Here is a 26,058-nt window from a genome sequence, read left to right on the forward strand (position 1 = left end):
GAAAATATATATAATATTTTCCCCAAAGACAGGGTTTCTCTGTGTAATAACCCTGACAGTCCTGGAACTCACTCTGTAGACCAGGTTGGCTTTGAACTCACAGAGATCCGCCTGTCTCTGTCTTCTGAGTGCTGGGATTAAAGGTGTGCACCACCATGCCCAGTTAAGAAGTAGTGTTGTGTATATTTTGTCACTATAAAAATAATAATGATTTAGCCAGGTGGTGGTGGTGCACACTTTTAATCACAGTACTCGGGGGGTCAGCAGGTAAAGTGCAGTTCCTCAGAAGGTGTCACAAGGGTACTAGCCCTGAACCTTAGAGAGGTTATCACCACAGACACCCTGACCAAGACACACAGCCCTCGGTGAAGATGGGGACGCCTCAGAGTAAACAGCCCAGTTGACCCCATGAGTTAGATCAACTGTCGCAAATGCCAGTTGGGGCCATGGCCCTAAGAGTCAAGATGGCGAGGAGATGGTGCTGAGAGAGCTTCCTTAGGCCTGTAGCCTGACGATTGGTCAGTCAGAGAATCAGACAGCCTTGGAGTCAGATTCACACTTCCCCCTCAGTGGGATGTACACACCTGCTCAGCCTGCTACATGCTTTACTTTTGGGGTGAGGTGGGGAGACACAGTTAAGAGTATGCAAACTCAAGGCACACTCTGCTCTTCTTTCACACCAGGGCTTGTCGACTGCCCAGGACCATGTACCAACATGACTATCCTACTGCAAAGACTGACCATGGGAAAAGCCTGTGCCCCAGAAACCTGGGGGTACACACTATGGCCCGGGAAGTCTGGGGGGTGCACACTATGGCCCGGGAAGTCTGGGGTGCACACTCTATGGCCCAGGAAGTCTGGGGGTGCACACTTTATGGCCCTGGAAGTCTGGGGGTGCACACTCTATGGCTGGAAAATCTGGGGTGCACACTCTATGGCCCAGGAAGTCTTGGTTGCACACTCTATGGCCCTGGAAGTCTGGGGGTGCACATTATATGGCTCAGGAAGTCTGAAGGTGCACACTCTATGGCCCTGGAAGTCTGGGGGTACACACTCTATGGCCCGGGAAGTCTGAGGGTACACAATATATGGTACTAGTTCTATCCTTTCTGTGAGCAGGGAGCTGTTTGGCATGTTAAGATAAAACATGCCAGAAAAAAAGCAACAGTACAAAAAAGAAAGAAAGAAACAAAGAAAGAAAGGAAGCAAAGACTATGAGTAGTTCCTCCTTCTGGTGTACTGTACTTTATTTAAAACCCAAAGACATAGTTTTCATAATCTCTAACCAAAGCCAACCTCTTTCTATGATACTTAATGAAGTAGCCAAAAAGCAGGCAAGCTACCCAGAAGCAGGTTAACTCACAAGAACCCCCAGCGCAGCCAGGGGCTCAGCCACTCCATCTGGTGCCCTGCAGCTGAGCACAGGACTTTAGAATCTAATCATCAGCAGGATCAGAAAGAGTCTGGGACCACCAGCACCTACCTGGGGTTGTGGCCGTCGCCTCTGCTTTGGCCTCCGCTTTGTCTGGAACAAGCCTGATGCCATCGGACACATCCACTTGGTGATCGGCCTCCTCCTTTGAGCCCCCATCGTGCTGCTCCAACGGAGGACTGCTTCGGCCACATTCCTTGCACAAGACGAAGCACCAGCAGTCGGACATGAGGCTGGGATGGCAAAGAAAATGAGGTCAAGGTGCAGGAAGACGGAAGACTTATTTCTCTGGACAAGAACTAGCCCACAAGCTACGTTAGCGTTTATTCCAAAGGGGCTATAACATGTGTGAAGTTAAGTTTATTCTCTGAATTTCAACAGCTTGTAGCAGGCTGTCTTACAGTCAAAAAAAAAAAAAAAAAAAAGAAAGCCTCCAAAACCAAAAACCATCTATCGCTTATATATACTGAAATAGGGTTGTATAAGAAAAACAGTACTTACTTCTTCAACGTAAAAGGGGAAAAGGAGAAAAACCTAGACTTTCTTGACATTTAGTTTCTTGTTTCAAGGACAAGCTAGTGCCAGCTCCCTGGCTTTCCAGGTCTGCCTCACTGGCCGGGCAGGCTGTCAAAGTCGGGCTTGTGGCTTTTCAGATTACTCAAAATATTTTTTAAGCAAAGCAAAGGGCTCCTAGGTCCAGAACAAACATTATTGTGGGAAACTCTGGCAAACACAATGGTGAAGCTCCCTTGGGGAGCGATCTTGAATTTAAAGAGAAAGCAACACCCTTTCAAAGGCACCAGGACTACTTTCACCTGCCCCAGGTGATTGCCCACTGGGGTCTCTGGTGCACTTAGCACAGGGAAGGTGTGCAGGACTCCTCTCTGTTGGCTTAGTGCCAAAAGGCCAAGAGCAGAAGTGGAACCAGTCCTGGTATGTTGCCGTGGTGGCCCCACAGCCTATCTTATCTTTCACGGTGCCCCTTTGGCTTTGCCCTCTAGCTCTGATGCCCCTGCCTCAGGCTACAGACCCCTTGCTATAGCCCTTCCTTCCCCAGCTCAATCTTGGAAGAGGCCACTGTCTGCAGGAGACTTTCTCATGTACAGGTTGGATAGTTAAGATCTCAACTTCAAAATCCCTGTCAAGCTCCTTGTCAGCACAGGCCTCGCCTCTCTTCAGAGGAAACCCACACCATGGTCAGCGGCCCTGCTTTGCTCTGGCGTTGCTTCCTGTCCCTCCTGGAGTCTGGCCGCCTGTGGGTAGAGATCTGTACCGAGATGTCTGGCTCTAGCCATGCGACTGAGGTGCCTAGGGCCTAAGAACCTCTGTTGACAGTGTAGCCCCTTCAGGTAGGAAGCAGGCGGCCTGGCCAGGGAATGCCCACGATCTAGTAAGTACCATGTTCCCAAACACGGCAGACATTCTAGCTCTGGGAAGTGTCCAGCTAAGGCTTTGCTCTCCACTTCCTCCCCAGCTCCCAGTCACCCTGGGTATGGACAGCTGGTCTGCCTGTCTGACACGAAACAGGTCCCTTTGTGGTTTACTGCTGCCCACTGTATCCTCTGTCACTCTGTGTCTGTTTATTATGATGTTTCTCAAGCTGTCCCTGCAATGGTCTGGGAACAGACCCCGGGGGACATGGGGTGAGAGTTCTTTACTGGTGCCGCACATGGCGAGACCAGCACATGCCTGGCATAGCTTTGTCTCACCCACTCACCTGCATGTCGAGACTTGTGAAGGACAGAATTCCAAGGACAACTGACCCTTGGCCAGAGACCTACTTCTGGGTTCTGGGAACCAAATTATGACTATAAAATGTTGGAAGGGAAATTTTCTTAGTTCAAAAACCAACCAACCAACCAACCAGTCAACCAATCAACCAGTCAACCAACCAACCAATCCTATTTTATCCTCTAGTCTTCTGAATTCTATCGAAGAGAATTTAATGTTTGGGAATGTTTGTGTCTCACACTTTTCTGGGGAGAAGCCAGGCTGACATTATGTGCGTTCATACTTAAGAGTGTTCAAAGTGTGCCAGGGGGTGTCTCTGCCTCAACGCTGCCCCCTGTGTCTGTGCTTCTGCTGTCTTTCTATCTCCAAGAGTCCAGGTTCTTTCTTCACCAATGGTGAGGACCAGTGCAGCACCTGGAGATACCCTGGCCCTCTAGGTTGTCCATAGGTTGATGGTTGAGTTCTGCGTGCTTCCTGCTCAAACCTTCCTTTCTCCAGCAGAGTGCTATCTCCCAGCTGCTTTGCACACCATGCCTGGCGTGCTCTATGTAAGAACACCCCAAGTCTTTTGATAATTTGATCATGAGCAGGCAGAGAGGGAGGCTGGATAGGCAGCGATGTGTTTCCTGAGAGGCAGGAATCGGACTTCACAGCTGGTGCTGCCCTTGGGAACAGAAGTTCCGTTCTGAGGATTGCAGCCACATGGACTTGTTAGCTAACTCTCACCGGTAGCAGAACCTCAGGCACTGGACAGGTGTCTGACAGCTTGCCGATATCCTACGTCCAGTGAGAGGCCAGCCTGGGTGGCCCAGGTCCCAGGTCTCTGCACCCTGGAGCCTTAATAGGTGTCGCCCACACCAGGGCAGGGTTAAACCCATCCACAGCCATGAAAAGTCACCAGGTAGCTGGAATTCCTGCTACCTGGCAAAGCCCCACCTCCTGCCTCATTGGTCTGTCAGCCAGTGTTTATCATCCACCTGCTGTTGTCTCTGTCAGGGTAACTCCTGCTTCTGCTGGCTGGCACTGACTACAGCATGAGACAAGTGCCAATGCATGCAAAGGAGGCAACACCCTTGAGGATGGGCCACCGCCGCAGCCTGGGCCCCAGGGACTCTCAGCCTGCAGCCCACACAGAGCGGAAAGATGGGGCAGTGGAAGTGCAGAGGCCCCCTCACTCGAGGAGTGCCTCGGGTTCCAGCCCACCACTAAGGGTCATTAACCCTTCCCACAACTCTGGCCCCACCTCCACCTCTGTCTCCTGCGTGCAGAGCCTCTCCCAGGCTCATTTGTCTGTGACAGACCTAGAAACTGTGAGAAGAGGTGTGTGTCGTCACTGTCTCTGCGTCCGCTGCTGCTTCCCTGGTAGATTTGTTTTGGTTTTGCTCTTTATTCCATCTTGGAAATTTAGGTGATGTCCATTCCCAGAGATTTCCCAGCTGAAATGCGGGCTTTCGGTGGCTGGCACTTCCTTAGGTCTCTGAGCATTTGCCCTAAAAGTAACCCTGAACCTTCTGGGGAGGAGCCTGTTTCCTGTGACTCCACAGAGCTGACTAAGCTGGCCACAACTCACGATTGAGCCACTTCACATTCTAGGCTCTTGGTCCAAAGTGACTGGCTGTGTTGTCTGTCCAAGGGTCTCTTGGTAGCTAGCCACAGTGTGTTCACTGTCCTGTCAAAGCCCCAATGTTCTGCGAGCTCTATTTGACAGGGCCTGGAGGGATTAACACTGCATCTTCCCAGCACTGTGGCAGCCTGAAGTGGTGAGACTACAAAGGGCCCCTGGTCCTTAGCCATGGCCCAGAGCAGAGCAAGGTACTCCGGAGTCACCACTCCGGCAGGTGGCACTGCCCCAAGTGACTTTCTCACAGGTGTAGTGCCTCCCAAAAAGCCCCAACTTCCTGTGCCCACCTTCTGGGGCACTTTCCAAGGGAAAAAATAGAGTAGTCGTTCTGCCCAATTGCCAGGCCCTGCAGAGGAAGGCTCCCGCTACTTCTCTAAGATGTGGGGGAGACAGGGACTTGGGCATCAGGGCTCAGGACTCGGGTATCACTAGTCTCACACTGAGAGGACCATGAGAGATCAAGTGTGGTGTCCTGACCACCCTCTCACCTGAACCAGGAAGGTAAAGCCAGGGAGTGGCACAGAAACAGCTGGGTACACACAGGACATGGTGTTCCTGTCACTGTCACCCTTACACGGGTGACAGCTGCATCTCCAGAGCCTCTGCTGGCACAGCCAGGTCACTTGTTCCGCTCCTTACCTGAGGGTCCTCTCTTGGTTTCATATTTCGTCATATTTTGCAGAAATGAAATGCAGTAACCTTCAAGTAAGGGGCCTCTGTACTGAAGTGACTAAGACACCAGGTTTTGCAAGGCAATGTCTGCACTTGGAGACCCCCAAGCAGAGCTGACTTAGGACCTATAAGTAGAGAACATCCCCAGAAAGTCTTGGCAGCATGGAGAAGGGACATTCGGTCCCTCTTCAGGTTCCCAGGCCTCCCCACTGAAGGTAGTTAAGGTAACTCTGCAGAGAAGGCCAGAGTTCTCTGAACAGCCACCCAGCAATGAGGGGATCGTTAGCACTGAGACTTTGCCCACAGGCCTGAAGGTGGCTTCCATGGCTATCCTTGGTCCTTACACCCTTCACGCTCCACAAGTCTTTTCTACAGGTCTCCGTTTTTATAGAATTTGCCAAGTCAGCTAGGATAGGCTTCTGCCATCTTGCGGAAGCACAGTGGCTCTTGACCACATTGGACCTGTGAGCGTGAGTGACCATTTCTCAAGTCTCTTTCGAGGCACTGCACGCAGGGCAAGGTGACAAGCTAAAACAGAACCTTGCCTTAGCCTGCAGGGCTCTGGAGGTCAGCAAGGTTAAGAACAAAGTGGAGGTCCCTCTTGCTGCAGCTGACCCTGACCGATACTGTGGCAGAGCTTCGAAGTCCTCCTCTGAGAGCTCAGGTCTTGAGGCAAGATTTGGGATTGACAGGGCTCACAGGTCTACATTAGAAGACCTTCCCAGGGCCCAGTGACCCCGCCTCCAGGGCAGTACCCCACCCTTACCTGGCCAAGTGGTCTGCTGCTTACTGGAGGAGAGGACCATGCACACCCAAGGCCCAGCAGCCAAGGAGAAAGGGTGGTACTTTATTTTGGTGGTGACCTGCTGCCAGGGACACACATCCTGGGACCTCCCACGGCTCTGCAGCACATCCTTTGGCCAGCTGGGCATCTTAATCCCCGCTGGCCCCTGGCTCTGCAGCTATTTGGGGTAGGACTTGTCATGGCCAGGAAGCTTCTAAAAAACCCGAGTGGTACTTGGTCTCCTGCCTTAGGGCCTGAGAGGGTCAAAAGTAGCCATGCCAAGAGCCGGATTAAAGAGTAACTCTGAGCGGGAGACTTTGGAGCTAGCAGAGAAAGTGACAGAATTATTTTTAACCTGCTGCAGCCTAAACTTCTTTTGGCAAAAAGGCAAAGCAGCCGGCCCTAGATCAGCCAGAGAACCAGGTGCTGGCCCAACCAAGCCTCCTTGTCAATAATACCTGTCCTGGACACTGGCCCAACTACTGGGTTGGAGGGCGCTCTGAGAGAGCTGGGAGGGCAGTTCTGAGACTTGACCAGTGGAGGCAAGAGCCCCGCCTCCTGCCAGTGACACCTTTCCTGGTGTGTGTGGGGGATTCCCCCTCCATGTGACACTTTCAACAATAGGGAAAAAGGGAGACCCCCGCTCGGAGCCAGAGTTCCTTCCGGGAGGAGGTGTAATGTAGGGAGAGACCCAGTTCCACAGCAAAGCGATCCAGACAAGAATGGTTCTGGGCAGCGAGCTCGGTCCCACTCCCTTCTTCTGCCAACCACACCCTCATTCCCTTAACCGACCCACCCCCCTTCTGCATCTCACCCCTCCTCTCTCCTCTGTCCCCCGCCGCCCCAACCCCGTGCACACCTGTCTGTGCTGGGGACTGTCTTCTCCGGGTCCAGCGAGCTCACTTGCTCGCAGGTGCCACGCTCCCAGACTCCGCCCGCCAGTCGGTCCGGGGCCACTGAGAGGGGGAGGGAGAAGAAGGGAAGGCGGGAGCCCGAGCGTGGGTGGGGGAGGGGCGGAGGCGCCGGGGTCCCTGAAGCGACCGTTGCCGCCGGACAGTGGGAAAGGGATCTCAAGGGAGGAGGCGGGGTATGGGCGGGATTCAAGGGGAGGGGGCAAGAGCGGGGTCCTGGGGAGGAGGTGGGACAAGGGCGGGTTTGCACAAGTGGAAAAGGGCGGGGTAGGGGCGGGTCTGGGAGAAGGGAAGTGCTTGCGCCCCCAGTCCCTTTCAGTCAGGAGGTCTTCGGAGCCCAGCCTAGCCCGGGTTCAGGTGCACCTGTGTCCCAGCTCTCTATACCTCGGGATCTGCCCTGGAACACTCACAATTAGCCTAAAGGGACTTATGTCCACTTTGACTCCCCAGCTGACAGGGCTGGGTTTGCGAGCTCTCCCAAGACCCCTTTTCTGCTGCTCCAGGTGGAAGAACCGACTCAGGTGGAAACCCCCTGGCTTCAGACAGGTTCCACGAGCCTTTCTGGCCTCCGCGTTCTTATCTGACCTGCAGGCGGAAGAGCGTGTTGTTGAGGTTCCGTGGGTTATCATCTGTAGGGAACCCTAAACGTCACTGCAGACCCCAGATTGCCAAGAGGTGCACTCACGATCCCCAAGAAAGACCATATGGTCAAGCACTCCATTCTTTGGTATCAAGGCAAGAAGTCAGTCTTTCCCGCCCCCCAGTACTCATAACAGCACCTCTGCTTTCTGAGTGTCATGGACAGGAAGGGCACTGTGTCTGGAGACAGCCTCAGGTCTGTCAGAAGACACCCAAAGAGGCCACTGTTTGACCCGGCATCTGCCAAGGCTCCAGGGCAGGCAGGCATTCATTCATCATCACAAACGAGCAACTAGATGTAAACCTTTAGATTAGAGGGTGGGCATAAAAGTGTCTCCAGTGGCCGGGTAGAAGTGGGAGCCTCTTTTAATAGAACAGACCCTGGAGAGGGAAGCAAATCAAACAGGTGTGGGAAATTATAGCCATGGCTGGACCCACTTGAGGGGTGGCACTGACTGAGCTGAGCAGGGTGAGATGGACACTCCTCTGGGATTGGGGTGACCACTAAAGGACCCTCCTTGTGGGTGGGTATACCATTCCTGGAGTGGATGTTCTTAGGCAAGCCTCAGCACCCTGCCCCGTTCAGAACTGGGCACATCCCCAGCCCAGTCTTCAATATAGAAGCTTTTCTGTCTGGGCCAGGTGCTGGTAGTGGGGAGAAGGGATGGGGGAGCAGAGTACCCCACCAGCTGAGCAAGGGCTGTGGGGGAAGAGCTCAGGAAGGACTTGTGGAGTGAAGCTTGGAATTTCTTTGCTTTTTTCTTTCTTATATTTAGGTTATTTTAGATTTTCCGTATGTTTATGGATGTTTTGCCTGCATGTATGTCGGCACCACTTGAGTGCCTGGTGTCCAGAAGCCAGAGAAGGGTGTAAATCCTGTGGAACTGGAGTTATAGATGGTTGCGAACTGCCATGTAGGTGCTGGGAATTGAACCTGGGTCCTTTGGAAGAGCAAGCAGTGGCCTTAACCACGGAGCTACCTCTCCAGACCTTTAAAGGCAGTTTTCTTCAGTTAGCCAGGGAGGACGAGAAGGAGGCATTGTCTTGTATTGGCTGGCTGCTAGGAGCTGCTGAGGGGTAGGGCTGGGTTTCTGTCCTGAGATCTCCCATACATACTCAAAGGGTAAGACTGGACCTGCATGAAGCTCTTTTTTTTTTTTCACTTAAAACAAAATAAAACAAAAAACAAAGCAATACAAAAACTGGGCCCATGCAAGTCCCGAGGCACACGAGGGGGTCAGAGGACAACTTGCGGGAGTCTGTTCTCTCCAGTGTATGGGTTCCAAGGATCAAACTCGGGTCATCAGCCTTGATAGCAACTGTTCTTACCCACTGAGCCGTCTGACAACCTCCACATAAAGGGCAAAGTTCCTGTTTCCCATGATGGCATCAAAGGACACTCTCTACATAGCTGTATTGAATGTCATTTAATGGAGCAATGAAAGTTCACAGAAGTGCAAAAGCAGCAGCCCCCATGCATAGAGTTTCTGTGGGTTCACAAACAGCTGTCAACACTGGTGTGGAACCAGAAGTGGCCAGTGCCGCACAACTCCACACAGGTGGCACTGCACAGGGTGGGGTAGGAGCCTTCCTATCCTAGGACTAAAGACTATGCAAGCATCCCTTGGCAACCATGCTGGTAACGAGGCCAACCCAGGGCACCACCCTGCTTTGGGAAGCTGAGAAGCAGCTTTCTGCCTTTCAGAAAACATTAGGTTGGGTCTCAAGTGAGGCAGTACAAGGGACTTGTGCAGACAATAAGGAAGCCCATCCATGCCATTACACACACATCCCAGCAGCCCCTGCTGGTGTCAGGCTTGTTAGCTGGGCAAGCCTTTTGTGCCTGGCAGCTTCAAGAGCCCCAGGCCCCAGCAAAAGACACAGGAAATTACCATCACAAAGGAGTGTGGTGGGGAGGGCAGGAAGCTCAGGAGATCAAGTGGTTCAGGGGTCTTTTTTTTTGGGGGGGGGGAGGAGGAGGAGGGAGGGAAGAAGGAGAAGGTTTGGTTACCATAGCCGCCCACAGTAGAAAGGGTCAGCTAGTAATCTGATGCCTCCCAGAGCAAAGGAAGCCCCAGATTTGCTATGGCATTTACCAACCAAGTTCCTGGCTTTTCCACTGGAACACAAAGCAGGTACATTGACTCCTGGGCAGGCTGTAACTGTCTAGTGACTACAGTGGTTTGTGTCCTCAGGACATCTCAGTGGACCGTTCTGTGCAAAGGATACTATGGGCTTGGAGAAGCCACAGCATGCCCTAGGAACACCAGTCAGTGGATCTGGGCTTGCAGACACCGTCAGGAACACCTTTTTTGGTTGGTTGGTTTTGTTTTGTGGACTCTCACTTCAAGACTGCTCCTTCTCAAAGGAGAAAGCTCCCCACAGAAGGTATGGTGTTCCTGTTTGGCCTGGTTGTTCCCAGCAGGGCTGACTGGTATTTACTGTGTAGACCAGGCTGCCTTTGAATTCAGAGATCCTCCTGCCCTTGCCTCGAGGAGTGCACCACCGCCGCCCCCAGTTCACTAGGTACCCCTTTACGGTGTAAAGCCGTCCCTGGTTTAGATCCAACGCAACAGGACTGGGGCCTAGGGCACTGGCCAGGGATGATGCCAGGTGACCAGAGAGGCAGGAATCAGGACAGATTTCCCAAGCAGGAGCAGGGACCCAGACATTATGCCCTTGGATCACTGTCCTCCGGAACTGTGAGGATAGATTCGCCACAGTGTCTCAGAGTTTGAGCTGGTTCAGCAGTCCCGCAATCAAACGCCATGAACAGGGAAGCACAGGGCATGATGTAACGATTCCACACAAGCTCCCCCATGGTCTCTTCCTACCGGAGACAAGTGTTCTGTGCCACATACAGGAAGTCAGTTGTGAGAGGAAGAGGACGGTACCTTTCATCTAAGAAAATGGATAACCCAGAAGGGGGTCCCAGAGCAACCTATACCCAGGCTGTATCAGGGGTTGGAGAAGACACGCAGAAGGGACATTTGGTCTTGGTCTCTGCCTTGGTCCCTTGGAATTCCCATCCATTAGTCTCCACTTTGTAGCAGGCTTTCTTGGATCGCCAATTCCCAAATTATGACACAAAGACTTATTAGTTATAAATGCTAGGCCTTATGTTTGTTTCACTAGCTCTTATAACTTAATTTAACCTGTTTCTCTTCATCTATGTTTTGACTCAGGGCGTTTTATCTTTCTTTCGTTCTGTATGTCTTACTTTCCTGCTTCCTTTATGCCTGCCTGACCCCTGCCTGGCTGGCTGGTCCCTGCCTGGTCCCTGGCAGCTGGCTGGCTGTTTCCCCTTTTCTTTCTGCCCACCAGTTCCACTTATTTCCTCCTTTGCCTAGCTATTGGCCATTCAGCTTTTTATTCTATCAATCATGTGCCTTAGGCAGGCAAGGTGAAACAGAAACATGTGGTGGTATTTTGTTTGTCTTTTAACAAATAAAGCTTGCCTGAAGATCCGAGCACAGAGCTAAGCCACTAGTTAGCCACAGATGCCAGGTAGTGGTGGCAAACACCTTTAATCCCAGCACTCGGGAGACAGAGGTGGAAGGTTCTCTGTGAGTTCAAGGTCACCCTGGGCTACACTAGAGAGCTCCAGTCTCAAAGAGAAACAGAGCTAGGAGGCGGTGGCTCACACCTTTAATCCCAGCACCAGGGAGACAGGGAGTGATGTGGCTGGATGGAGAGAGGAATATAAGGCAGGAGGATACAAGAGCTCAGCTGCAGTCTGAAGTATCCTGAGGATTTGTCGAGACAGGATCACCCCTCTGGTCTGAGCATTGGTAGAGGTAAGAACTCCAGTGGCTGGTCACTCTGCTTCTCTCATCTTTAGGCAAGATTTGTTAATTACAAACAAATTATCACCACAGAAACACATCTTTACCTAGTTAAACAAATGCAGCGTAAACAAAGGCAACACACCTTTACATAGTTAGAGTAATATCCTGAAAAATAAACACATGCAACACGGCTTTATATAATCAAAGTAATATTCTGAAACAAACAAATGTTAACACATCTTTATCTAGTTAAACAAATGCAGCATAAACAAAAGCAACACACCTTTACATAGTTAATCTATTCCACAACACCACTTTGCATTTATTTATCTGCTATTCAACTCTAGGTGAGAGAGCCAAGCTGGATGTCGAATGTTCTGATGTGGGGTGAAGCCAAAGCCCCAGAGGTCAGCAGAGCTGGGCAGAGCAGAGGCAGGACACTGGCTCAGGCACCTGCAAATCCCATGTCCCTCACTCCCTCACTCTCTAAGTGACAAGTGAGGGCATGGCCCAATGTTACTATCAGGTAGCCTGTGTGTCAGTTGCCCTGAAATGGGCTGCGCAAAGTCAGAGGTGCCACTCAGGTCCCATGTCTGCAGAGAAGGCTGATAGCACCAAGACCTTAGTTACAAAAGACTTCGCAGGTGGAGAACCAGAGGAACTTGCTGGGTATCATCCCCGTCTCACTTAACCAGACATTTCTGGGTCCTCCCTCTTGTCCCGCAGGTTCGGGATTGTCAACTGCATGGGCCACGTGAAACTCTCAGATGGCCAGGAGCCAAGAATTCCATTGATCATAGGCGTATCACAGCAAAGCCTGAAGCCCACCCTTCACTAGAAACCACTCACGTGAGGAAAGTGGCTTTGGATCCCATGGCCCCTCCTGGCTCCTAGGTGATCTACTCTGAAGGTTCAGGTGATAGCTGGGGCCCAGATGTTCAACAAAGGAGCTCAATATCCTGATGTTTTATTGTCTGAAGTATCAGCATCCAGGACACCCAGCTGCAGGGGGTGCCAGGCAGTGAGGAGCCTAGAGGAGCAGACTCAGGAACGCTCTGGAGGTTCCTCACATGGTGCCAGAGGTACCAGAGTCTGCTTGCTCAGCTGGAAACAGCTGCCTGAGAGTGAGACTGGGGTGGCCGAGCCCCAAGTTTTACAGAAGAAAAAGGAAAGGGGAGGTGTTTTAGAGGTGGGGTACAAGACTAGCTTTGGGGTACACAGGAGGGCTGGTGAGGAAGACTTATGACACTGGGGGTTCTGATGCTAAGTTTCTTGTTCTAGGTATATTCAACATTTTCCCTAAGGCCTTGGACCACGGTCGTCATAGTGTGGCTTTACAGCCCCCATATGCTCAAGGATGGAGGCGTAGTATCGATCATACCAGTACCCTGCCCCCTTTTCAGTAAAGCTAAGAGATTCTGTTTCTCACAATACCCATACAGTGTGGCCTCCTGCCCAACAGACATGTGTGCTTTGAACCATGGTTTCGGTTAGTAGAAAGTGTGTGAGCAACTGCATACCACATAGATTTGTAAGAAAACAGAGACGTGCATCTTTTCAGTCACTGGAAAGAAGTCTCCTACGGGAAGACCCAGTGTATCAGGACTGCCTACAGAAATCACTGGAACAGTCCACAGCAGCACACAAAATAAACCTTATGAAACACCTGATCTGGTTTAATTCACAATTTAATTCTTCAAAGCAGGTTATTGGGCTACCAGTTAAACATTAGTGTTGGAGAATGACATGTTTAATGTATTTACTATATTTGATAATTTAAAATAAATCCCGGTACTTATGATGATGACAGCTACAGATAACCATTCATGTTAAATACTCTTTGATTCTCTCTTATTCATACATTACATTGTAGATGGACATTTTAAGTGGTAATGCAGACAAACATGATTTAAGACAATATATGCATATTAAAATTCTTTATCTCTTGATAAGGTAAAAAATAAAGCTATATAAATTGATAGACATTTTTCTGCAAAATTAGAAGCACACTTTCGTAACACTTCCAACACACACCTCTTCGTTAAAGCTTTGTTCAGACAACAGCATCAGAACCGCTCTGTCTATTCACCCGTCTTCTAGCTCTTCACACAAAGGATTGCATTCGCCAAGGGACTGTTTTTCCTGTTTTTACAATCGTATGTGGGAAATTTCCAAAAAGAAATGTAGAACACAAGGGCCTGCTGTTCTGTGGCATTGCCGATGAATTACATTAAGATGAAATAAATGTGGTTGGCTGAGTCCAGTACCAGTTAGTGCAGACAGACCTTGAGCTTGAGTTCAGAGGCCCAGGCTGGAGCTTTCTCCAGACCACCAGAGGAAATGCTCTCAGGAGAGACACTCAAAGTCATCCCATGGTTCCAGTCCTGGCGGTGTCATCCCCCACTCTGCTACCTCAGCCTTCAGAGCCTCCTCCCATCCAGGAGCTCCCTGGGCGGGGCCTTTGGTCTGCTTGTACTCAGGAATGGATCGCTGGGATTGAGGGTCATGTTTTCCTAGCTAGCATAATGGCGAGGGGTAGACACCCGCACTCAGGGTGGCATGCGGCTTTGCATTGGTTAGCCTGGATCCTGCTGGCTGGGCTGAGGGAGCAGAGGGAGGTCCTCAGGTCAGTCCAGCACTGCTGTCACCCACAGCCCAAGCACCCTTCCTAGGTGCGTGTGTGTGTGCGTGTGTGTGTGTGTGTGTGTGTGTGTGTAAGGAGCCTGATGGTTGCAGAGGGCAAAATCTCTGCACAGAGCTACCAGAATGGAGGCTGGAAGGAAAATGCACATGTGTGTTTGTGTGTGTGCGCACATATGTATACATGTTTATATTAGCTTGTAAATGGCCAGGAAGTATGTGGGAAAGTAAGAGAACACATATGAAGCCAGGGCTCCTGGTACATACATGAGATGAACTGCTTGTAGGTAACAGAACCATGAATTCTGGCCAACATACGTTACATGTGCAACGCAATTAAGTAGATGCTTCACTTGAGTTAAAGTTACTGGCTTTAAGGAAAGTAAGAAGCAGCCGCTGTGAGGTGGGGAGGAACATCTTCTGCACTCACATTCCGTCTCGTTTCTGCATTTCACCTGTGCCCTCATCTGTTTCAAACTCTTAGGCACCTTCACGTGGTAATTTCCTAAGCACAATTTTAAAAACCATTGGAGTGTGCACAAAGCCTGGGGTGCTCCTATGTAAACTTAGGCTAGGGGGGTAGGGTCTGAGGGAGTGTCCGCACACCTAGACGGGGTTGCAGAATGTAGAGCCTGCAGGAAGAATATTCTGTGTTTAAGGCTGAAGGATGGAAATAAAACAACAGAAAACATGAAAATGCAAAGGATGGTGACAAACCAAGAAGAGACGATGGTTACACCCTCGGCATGCCTTCAGCAGGTCATTCTCCAGGAACACCATGGAACAGAGAGGCACGGAGGGGAACCAGGAGGCTCACCCATCAGACACGGAGACACGGAGACACGGAGACATTCAGCCGGAACGCTCACCAGCATTTAAAGGGGCCAAAAACTCCTAAACTTAAAAAGTGAAAGCTTTAAAAACATACTTAAAAATCAGAAGATACACCAACAAATGAAGAAGAGACATAGAAACAGCTATGAAAATACTTCAGTGCAAAGGCAATTTTAAGATCCCTAAAAAAATACATTACAAATAATTTGTTAACTAAACATACAGAGAACCTGCCCTTCCCCACAGGTATTATACTGGTACCTGTTTCGGGTTCTTAAAAAGGGCTGTAAAAATGCACACACCACTACTTAAGGGCTAGTGTGGACTGGGGCTCCAATCCTGGGCTGACACATGGCGACGCAGGAGGGTGAATGGGCATGAGGGTGTATGAAGCCAGGGACAGCCCTGAGTGGAGCTGTGCGTTCTTCTGTCTGTTCACAGCTCGAGGCCATCCCCCCATCTTTGGTGTGGTGTTTATGTTCACCCGGCTCCAGCTGCCAGGTCCAATAACTGCTCCGACTGTCGGCTGGTCCCCCAGCTCAAGCACACTGTTTGGAGGGAAACCTTGTATAATTGTGTAACAAAATTTGTGCTTCCCAGGTTGCAGGCTCTCCAGTGACCGTGACCCTCACTATGGCCCCAGGTCCACCACACGATTCCACGGGGATGGGAATGGCTTTCTCCCAAGTTCGGGCTGGCACTTTCTGCAACATCTTCCCTCTGTTAGGCCTGTTACAGCTCTGTCGGACGCTCCACTAGAAACAGAAACTCCAGCGCAGGAAGCAGCAGGGATTCACAGTACAGTGGCCTTCCTATGGCCTGTCCATGCCAGGGAAAGCCCTGGATGGGATCTGTGTGGCACCAGTGGGAGGCAGGCTGAGCAGACTAGAATGGGTGAGTCCACACTGGCCCAGACAGCTTTGGGTATGGGACTCACCTCTGGGTGAGATAAATACCTGCCTGGGTGCCCCAAACTTCCACCTTTCCCAGCACCCCGAAACAAATGTTTTCCAATAAGGTAAACTAACATCGTTCTGGGATGTAGTGGATATCGTGACACTCCTGAGAAACCTGATTTTAACAGTGTGACTTATCCATATACATAAATGTCATCTTCCACAGGCAGCCGGCGGCAGGAAGGAGACTCTGACACCTTCCAAAGCTCCAATGTGCAGGGTCAGCATCTCCTCATCAAACAGACTCAGACATGATCCAGGGAAATGGCTCGTGAGGGGACAGGGACTGTGAGCACAGCAAGGCCACGGGTCTGGGAGACGCAGACCACTTAGTGTCTGATATGGCCAATCCACACGGGAAGTGTGAGTGGTTTACACAGGAAACACGCGGTCAGAACACCAGGATGCAGCACGAGTCAAGCTCGTGTGCGGGATGTACAAGGCTGCAGAAAAGGACAGGGTCTTCTCCTCCAGTGCAGCAAAGGATGACAATAGCAGAAGGTGGATACTCGGGCCTGGCAAGGCCAGCTTCATAGCTGCAACGCTTAAGGTGAAGCCAAGCATCATGTCCTTCTCCACAGCCCAACTGTCTGTACGGCCACCAGGCCTAGGACAATGATGCCTGTCTCAGTCCAGACTGCAGTGTGCTGTGCCTGAGTGGGCGACCTGTGATCCCACCCCCACCTTCTTGAGAATGAGGGGTGGGGTAGGTGCAGGCACACACAGGCATCCAAGGACACAGCTCTCAGAGGCTGGGATAGAAGGCCGTCTGTCCATCAAGTGGGCGTTTCCAGGTTGGACCCACAGCACCCATACCTCGTGTTGTGGGGAGGGCCTGGGTGGGGAGGGAGCACAGTGTACTCTTCGCTCTCCCACCTTGAGCACACTACTCTCCCAGAGGGGGAGCTGCACTGGGCAGCCACAGGTCTGGTGCCCCGAGCACCCCAGCTCTGCAAAGAGGTCAGAGGGGTGAATTCTGAAACGCTGTCCCGAAGTTGTATGTTCTGCCAAAAGAACAGAAAACCCATCATCAGTCCCAGAACCTCTGAGGAAGCCCTAGCTGCCCATGTGGTTTCAGCCTCACCAGCCTACCTCAGACCACTAGGTCACCCCAAGGGGCAGATGAGGGGCCATCTCATACGAATTGTGCCTGGAGGCAATTCGCATTCAGGTCTGGGAACAAACACCCTCTGTCTGAGTGCCAAAAGAAGGGCCATCCCACGTGCCAGGGACAACCTAGGAGGGCAGTGGGATAAAGTGCTAAATTCATTGAGCCTCTTCCCTGTGACCACAGGCATGTGTGGTTATCAAAGTCCCTAGAGATTCCTGAACTAAGGTGCTAGCCATCACCCCAGGAAGACAGGACTCACCTGTGCAGGTTAGTATGTCCTAGCCTGACAGGCACTGGGGTCAGTGTCATGCTGACAACAACAAGCTATCATGCCCTTGGCCGACAGTTACCAGACAGCAGTGGCCGGTGCTGCCTCTACGGAAAGCCACAGCATGCACAGAGAGCAGCGGGCAGCCAGGAGGGCAGGGCGAGAGGCTGCACAGTGCAGATCTCTCTCCAGGGCGACAATCCCCGGATCACACTCCCTTCAGGTGAGCACTATGACTACAGCTGTGTGCTCAGCTAACAGTCTCAGCTGGACACTGACTGGGATTTTCCCAGTGCAGCCGTGTGAAACCTTACTTCCAATTCAAGACAGGATTATCCCAAGGAGCCTTTAAGTGAAGCTGTGTCTATCACAAGGACAGGAGCTTGCTTGTCAGGCAACAGTGGACATGGCATATTGGTCACGTGTCATTTGCATGTGCATACACACATGTGTATAACTTTTTCCCTATGTGCTTAGCTCACTGTCAAGTGTGCCACTTACCTGTGTGTGTCTGTGTGTGTGTGTGTGTGTGCAAAAATGGTAGTTTGTTTTCAGAATAAGTCACTCTTATTTTTTTAAAAAAGGAGGGTGGAGGGGACAACACAGCAAAACTTTGGAGGAGGAGCAGACAGTCTGAGAACCACAGCACACCGGCCCAGTGCCCAGCAGGCAGCCATACCGTTACCCAGCGTTGGGCTAGACACGTCTTGGCTGCGGTAAGAACTCCTTCAGCAGGGGCCTGTCGCTGCTCGAAGTGGCATCGGCCGATGCTTTGAGTCGGGTGCTCTTCTGCAAGGGCGAGGAAAGACACTGAGCTGCTGCCTGCAAGGAGGCCAGCGTAGGAGGCCAGGACCTGTGCCCTGGCTACTGCAGATTCAAGGCCACATTTACACTGACTTAGGCCATCCCCATGCTCTCAACCATGGCAGACCATGAGCTCTGCTTGCAGGGTCATATCACATATCAGTCATGACGCCATCAAGGTGGCCAGAGCTGGCTCCAGGGGCTGCCTGTCCACAAAGGTGTACAAAGCTTCCTCTAGGGGAACAGATGGCTCTGAACAGGTTCATTCGAAGAAGTCTGCACCCAAGGAAGAATGGCAAGGTCAAAGGGCAAGTTGCAGCACCGTGGGAGAGGGCCACCAGTTGCAAGGTCCTAACAAGTTCCTGCTCCCAGCAGAGGTTGTGTCCAGAATTGCAAAGCTCTCCATCCAGCCATGGGCACTTGTGTGCCGCCTCCTCTGCAGCCACTGGTATGTGAACAGTGGTTTCCGCACACCCTCCCTGGCAGACAGGACATTCACAGGCCATGTCCTGAAGGCTGCTGGCTCCTGGCCTGGCGTGGTGCAGCTTTTAAGCACTTCCCAGTCCTCATTCACCAGCTTCGCAGGGCCGAGGAATGAGGGAGCTTTCAGAGTTGAAGGAGGAGAAGGCCGGATGGCGGAGGAGCAGGTGGAACTGGCAAGTGTCCAGTAGGAGAAGGAGCCAGAGGATGGCGCTGTTGCCCACATAGGCACAGGGATGGGCGGGCAGGCAGGCTGCAAGTGTGTGGACACAGAGACTGGTGCGAAGACACGCACAATGTTATATATACAAGCTTGATATATAACATGCCCAGTGTCCGTCACGCTTGCCTTGTACCAGGAACAGGATAAAAGTGAACCCCAGATGTCTGAAGTCAAATCAGGCCCACTGAGAGCTGTGGAACGACCGTGCTGCTATGCCTGAAGTGCGGTGGCAGGGCCTGCGTGGTCTCCTATGATGCCTGGGGGCAGACAGGACCACAGTGCCACCTCTCCAGCGGCTGGAGTCTACTTTTGCACAGGTCCAAGAAACTCAATGCTTAGGAAGCTTCGTCAACAGGGAACAGGGTTTGCGGCCTGAGTTGGCATATGTAATGTTTTACAAAGTCCTTCTGACATTTTAGTCTTCCTAAAAGTCCCCTCCAAAATGTTTTCAAGGGTGTAAACAGCAGCTGGAATGATGTAATTTAGTCTAAGGGATCTTATGACATGAAGTTAGAAACATTTTTGGTTGCCATTGTTTCAAAATGTCTCATCTTGTTAAATATGGTGTTTAAGGTATATAGATGTTAACTGCTTTTTTTCTGCTTTGGGCGTCTCTTAGGCATAAGCCCCGGTGAGGCAGGAACCCCATGCAGGTAATCCTCCAAGCCTCACCGGTGAAGCACATGCAGCTGTCGTATCTGGGTACAGGGAAATTCAGCCACAATGTCACAGTACTATGTGATGATGCTGCCTGCTTCTGACTTCTTGGCTGTGAGGAGCAGGTACTGGCTACAGCAGCCACCTAGGAGAAGATCTGTGCTGCCATGGTGGTCATTAAAAGCAGCATATCAACGGGTTTTTGTTTTGAAAAGCAGAACAGGAATCTGGTAAGTAGAGGACAGGGGGTGACTCCACTCCTGGCCGGCCTCAGTTTCCACACTAAAGAGTGGGACCCCAGAGGTGGGTATGTTGGGAGAACAGGGCCATGCTAAGGTCACCTTGCTCAAGCTGGACTGTGTGTGTGGCCTGCCTGACTGTCAGTTGCTTTAGGGGCTGAGCCACCAGCGTCAAGCAATGGTGAAGGCTGTGGATGCCCTAGGTGCTGTGAGCCTCTGCTGAAGGAAGACAAAGCCCATGACTAGTGCACCCCTTGCGGGTGGGTGTGATGAGTGACAGTATCAGGGAGCACACTGGGTGGCCTCAACACTAAGCTCTTCCCACCTGGTCCTGTGGCCATCACCCCAGCATGCAAGAAGGCAGAGATGGTCACCTGTTGGTCAGAAACTCAGACCACTGGCGGTCTGGGAAAGCATAAAGACGGTGGGTTGCTCAACAGAAAGGCACTTGTTCCTGGCCTGCAGGCCGCAGTCCGGAGCCCACGCACGCAGAATGTTTGAACAAGTAGTGGTTATTTAGGCAAAGCAGTGGAGGGCCAGGAAGGCAGGAGAGAGAGACAAGAGGTAAGTTGGTTACAGGCAAACATCCTAGCTCACAGTAACACCACTGCCCTAGCATCTGGGCGCTGCCAGGCCAGGACCCCATTGGCCCACTCCTCCCTACCCTGGTCCACACCTGCCTCCTCCTAGCTCTATGCCTCCTGTGCTGCAACTGGGGACAGTATAGTAAGACACTTCTTATAGGCTTCAAATCTCAACACAGCAATGGACTTCACCACTGATGGAGGGGATGGGAAAGCTCCTCATTCTAAGGCCATTCCAGAAGATTCTCGCAAAGCAGAGTTCCACAGTAGAAGTCAAATCTCAGGAGTCCTGTAGGGAGGTGCCCTTGCTACCCTGCAGAGCAGAACTCTTTGCTCAAACGCATCAAGTCAAACACCTGACAGTCCATCAACATGTGGGCCTCAGGCAGAATGTGCTTTGAGACCACAGCTATGCTGTAGCCAGGAAACCCAGGAGACGTCCTGAGCTGCGCCTCTCTCTGGGTTCAGAACTCTATGCACACATGCTGCCATGACCATGTGTCCCCGTGTCCCAAGTGTCAAGACACTGCGCCTTGGATGTGTGCTCCCATATCCCCATGCACAGGGAGTGGTCATGCGGAGTGCATGCGTGTTCATTCTGTCCTTATACAGGGGGGCGTTGTCATGAATAGAGCACCTCTGTGTGTAAGGCATCCTAAAAAACACACTCATCCAGTGTCCTGGTACTGTGAACACAGTGTCCATGTATCCCTGGGTACAGAGAATCTTTATGACCATGCAACCACTGTGTCGTGTCTACTGCAACACTGCTGATGTCAGGAGAACACATGTCAGCCTCGGAGCTGTACTTGTGAAGAGCAAAGACTTCAGGCTTGTGTGGAAGACAGTCACTGGACAGCCTTCCAGTTCCTACAGGCTGGACTGCAGGCTAGGAACAATGAATGCCATTCCCATGGAAACCAGAGCAGCTGAGCACCGACAGCTCCAGGACCAACTGCTCTGTGTGTGTGTGGGGGGGGGGGGGAGTTGGGGTGGAGGGTCAGGAAGAAGGTGGTGGTGGTAGGTCTCAGTGGCAGGTGGGTAACCCTTCCTGTTGTCTCTCACTCTGTGAGCTGAGGGGTCCCCAGCCCTAGAGTTAGCACTGCCTGGCATCACTGTGTTGTGAGGCACTACCTTGGGACTGCTCCTAGCAGCACGGGGTGAACACGTCCACGCCCATGAACAGAGGCATGGGTAAGAGCTCTAACAGCAGATTATATAACTGTGGCAGGAGGCATAAAGCAGGGAAGAACCAGTGGCACCAAGTCCCGAGAAGGATGACCAAGAAGGTGGGGTTGGCGGGTGGAGCTCACCCGTCCCCTGGTAGGAGTATCTGCTTCCCACCCCAAACAAGGCCAGCTGGCTCTACGCTAGACTCAGGTTCCACACGTGGGTGGCAGGTACAGCCAGGTACTGAGGGACTGGCTCTCTCCTGCAGGAACTGTGCAGCTCTGTCCCGCTGCGCACACAGCCCTGTGTTGTCAGGCTGCGAACAGTTACGGAGAGGTTGCTGAACATGCAGACCCCACAGCCCTGCCTCATCCAGAGATTAAGACTTTCATGGGTGAAATTGAAACTGTGTCTTGGTGAACCCCCAGACACCCTGGTGGCAGGGTCCTGCAGAGGATTAGCCTGCTGGCCAGTTTGGGAGGGGGAAGCAGTGTCCCCATAATTCCTTCCTCTTGTAAAGTTGACTGAGCCAAAATCAAATTCAACATCCTTAAAACTGACATAACATTCTGTTTTTTTTCCCTCCAGAGTTAGGGAATGAACAATTAGGCTCTGTAACATGCTAAGTAGGTGCCATATCACGGGGCAACAGTCCACTGTATAATTCAATGATTGAAGTAACAATTAATTACATTTTTTGTGGATTTACAGAAAATAATTTTTTTCTATTAATTTTTGTTCTCATTTCTTTTACTTTTCAGTTGGTTGTTCAGGCCTAAAAAATTAAACATTTTTCACCTAGAATTTTATCTCATATAACACTTAACACATATGCCATTGCAGAATTAACTAGAAAGGTGTGGGCTGCTCAGTTTTATGATGCCCAGACCTTTTGCACCATCTCTCAGTAACTTCCCAATCACAAGACAGGGAGAGGAAAGTGGCTGGCCAGGCTAGGCAGCCTCCATACCTGAGTCCTCTCTGTCGCCGTGGGCCACAGCTGCCTGCACAGGACCTTCTTGAGAACATCAGGGAGGAGGCTGACAGTGACAAGCAGTGTGATGCCCAGCCAGGCAGGCCCGCTGGACAGCATGTGTAGGAACACGTAGTACATCCGCTGATAACTGAGGAATGGCCTGGGAGGAGAGAGAGGACGCTGGTGAGACGCTGCTGGCCAGGAAGGATGCCGGTCCCAAACTCGCCACTCTCGGTGCTCTCGGTCCTGTGCATCAGGAGGAAGGAACTGCAGACTGGCTTCCCACAGGAAACGGGGATGCTGCAGGTCATCCCCACGGGCAGCTGGACCGTTGACCAGCAGGCTCAGAGGCCACCAAATGCTTTGAACACCTGCCTCCCTCCCAAGGAGACAGAGGAACAGGGGTAGCTCCTGGTATGCTGACGATGGCTTATTTGGCTCCATGCTCCCTGCTTCCTCCCAAGACCTAGGAATCAGCTTCCATCTCCTGGCACCACATACAGCCCAGGGAAAGAGTAAGGCCCCACCTTCAAGGCTACACAGACTGCATTAGACACAAGGTGACGATCAGAATGGAATGGAGGGGTGAAGACGCTCAGGGACGGGGTGCTAGGGCTACTAGGAAGGTCCCCATTGCTTATACTAACATCTCAGAAAAGAGGGTGCAGCAGTCCTGAGATATACAGGCCCCCACCGTAGCCTCCCCGCCCCACAGACTTAGGGCCTCCTAGGACTTCAGTTCTGGCTCTCTGCTTTAGGGCAAGGGGGCTAGAGAACACCCAAAGCTGTTCCTGCCTCTGCAGGGCTCTGGGAGCCCTGACAAAGGTCCCCTGGCTGAGTGTCAGGCAGAGGGCTAGGATGGTCTTCCTAAAGTTGTTCCTCCTCAGGGCTATGATGCAAAATGAAGAAACCTTGCTCTGGCCAGGGTTGGGGCAAGGTCAGTGTACCCAGGCGAGGACTGATGTAGACAAGCCGTACTCTGTGTGGCTGCCCCTCCCACTACTCTCTAGCCTGGGCACTCAGGTCACAGAGCTTGCCCTCTCCAGGGCTTTAGGCCATGGTGCTAAATCAGCTCAAGGGGATAATATGTCCTTCAGTCAGGGTTTCACAGCAAAATGGGCCACATTCCGTGTCTGTGTCCCCAAGGAACACAAGTAAGTCTCTATGAATGGCATTTTGAGATGAGGCTGCAAGGAACTGGTGCCCCATTGCCACCACTGCATCATGACACAGCATGCGACCTTCACTGGGTGCTGAGCAAACTATGTATGCTGTTGCCATGTTCTGTGTCTTCCAGACCCCGGGATCAACCATTTACCCAGGTCACTATGAACCACTTGCCTGCTAGAGCGCCCAGAACACACTGTGACACTGGGGACACAGAGGTCCCAACAGGAACTTTCGCTCAAGTGTAGGAGGCCTTAGGCTGTGTAGAACCTCTTGGGCCCTCTTTGACAGAGGTGGGGGGTGGGGTTTAAGGATTCTTACCAGATAATCCCTCCCCAGAGCAGGGAGAAGACGATGTAGAAGAGCAGTGACCCCCAGATGACAAAGTGATTTATCCAAGTCCAGTAATGCGTGTCCAGCGCAAGCTGCAGGAGAAGGAGGTGTCAACAGCGCCATCGCCCGGGCATGTAGAAAGGAGGGCCAGAAAATCACGAAAAAACGAGGCAAAACTGAAACACGATGGCAGAATGCCTACAAAAGCTTACAAGGAAAACCACAGCAACCCAAACCCATGCTTCCACAGGAGGAAACTGCTGGGATGGCCAGGTTGTCCCAAGTCACCTGGGGCCTCTGGTTTTGTGTGTGTGTGTGTGTGTGTGTGTGTGTGTGTGTGAGAGAGAGAGAGAGAGAGAGAGAGAGGCATCTTCCATGATGACATTCTGCTGCCTGAGAAGATGGTTTGAGGAGTTTGTTTACATACTTTTAAAGACCCAATGTGATAGGTTCAGAGACTTTCATAATTAAGTTTTTGTAGAATCAGAACTGACTTTCCAGAGGACCTGAGTTCGATTCCCAGCACCCACATGGCAGTTCACAACCGTCTCTTAACTTTAGTCAAGGGCACTAGGCACCCATGTGGCACACCGACACACATGCAGACAAAACATCCATATACATAAAAAAATTTCTATCCTTTTGTAAACACTCAGCTCTTCATTTCCTTTTGGGCAACTCTGGAAGTTCATGTATGAGGCAGTGTGCATTTGCTGGGTCCTGGATATGAGCTGAAGAAGATGGCCTGGACACCTAGCATCAGTATGGACCTAGGATTCCATGAGCTCAGAGAGAGCTGCAAGAAGGCTAGCATAGCATGGCCCGAGTGTGACCACACCACTGACTCACCTTCAGTGTGACAGTGATCACCATAACGGTGAACACCAGTGTCCCGAAGGTCCAGTTCCCAAACATCTGTAGAGACAAGAGTCCAAGTGAGTGCCTGGTGCCATTCACCTCTCCTCCCTCATCCCGAACACGGACGCTAGAGAGCATGACCCATGGCCTCTGCACCTCTTAGTCTGAAGAGATGGGCACTACAGTTTCCTGAGCTAGAAAAGGCAAGAGCTCAGATGGCCCTAGGCCAGCACAGTGGCCAAGCCTGGCTCAGGAATAACTTGAGTTAGTGTCCTGCTGGCCCCGACACTGGCCCTGCTGGGCACTAGCACATCACTGTGTGGAGTCCTAAGGTCTCAGATTCAGCAGGGAGAAACCTCATGGCTGCAGTCAATACACATGGGGCTTTCTAGATAGAAGCGTTGTCCATTTTATTGCCTAGGTCTGGTCTTGTGTCTCAAGGGCAAACTCAGGAAACCTGCTGCTGGTGACGGAGATGCCCGCAGCTGAGGGGCACAGCTGCTAGAACACTGCAGGAGACAGCCAGAGGAGACACCAGAACACAGAAGTGACAGCATCAGGGAAGGCTTCTCTGTGAAGAGAAGACCTCAGGACAAGAAGGAGGTGGGCAGGTGGCACACACTGGACAAAGGCTGCTCCTCCAACAGTCAGACCCCTGGTCACAGCCATGGCTGCTAACAACTCATCAACGAGGAGGGAAGACCAGCAGGTGTGGGCTGCCCTCCTTCTAGCTGGAAGGCAAGCAGGACGGTGGGAGGGACAGACATGTGTCACATTTCTCAACTACAGACAGACGCGTGAGGGCAGTGGCTGCGAGCCCTTTCTCTCGGGAAAGCTGGTCTGCAGAAGCCATCAGTGAGAACGGTTCCCTGCACAACACACGAGGTGGACACTGTGGGGGTCTATGAACTGGGCCTCTCAGACAATGTTCCCAGAAGGTCCCTCAAGTTTATTTCACAAAGAATCAAAAGGCTGGGAAGCTAGCACTTTTGTCTATGCTGTTTTCAATAAAAGAAGCAATCATACTCTAAGCTAGAGTTTTGTGAAAATTTATGGCCTGCAGGAGTTCTGGGAGTCAGTGGAGAGTTCTAGAGAAATGCCTTCCTCCTTGGGCTTAGAGACCTGTGCCCTGTTCTTCAACCTACTAGAGAAATGCCTTCCTCCTTGGGCTTAGAGACCT

The 26,058-nt window shown here is 51.6% G+C and overlaps 1 protein-coding gene across 3 annotated transcripts in view; it reads right to left on the reverse strand.

Annotated features, from left to right (window-relative positions):
* Positions 1–13,248: 13,248 nt before the first annotated feature.
* Positions 13,249–26,058, reverse strand: part of Atp11a (ATPase phospholipid transporting 11A) — a 106,449-nt gene continuing 93,639 nt past the window's right edge. Inside the window, exons 26-30 of one of the 3 annotated variants that reach the window (XM_013353437.2) lie at positions 24,870–24,935; positions 24,009–24,112; positions 22,515–22,680; positions 20,165–20,249; positions 16,938–17,012 (exon numbers count right to left, since the gene is read on the reverse strand). In XM_013353437.2, coding sequence (XP_013208891.1) covers positions 20,172–20,249; positions 22,515–22,680; positions 24,009–24,112; positions 24,870–24,935 — 414 coding nt within the window. In that variant the 3' untranslated portion in view covers positions 16,938–17,012; positions 20,165–20,171. Of the gene's footprint in view, positions 17,013–18,066; positions 18,177–20,164; positions 20,250–22,514; positions 22,681–24,008; positions 24,113–24,869; positions 24,936–26,058 lie in introns of all 3 variants that reach the window. The other 2 variants (XM_005366282.2, XM_005366281.1) reach the window with 2 other exon arrangements.

This window comes from Microtus ochrogaster, unplaced genomic scaffold (assembly GCF_000317375.1).
Source record: "Microtus ochrogaster isolate Prairie Vole_2 unplaced genomic scaffold, MicOch1.0 UNK7, whole genome shotgun sequence".
NCBI classification, from domain to species: Eukaryota; Metazoa; Chordata; class Mammalia; order Rodentia; family Cricetidae; genus Microtus; species Microtus ochrogaster.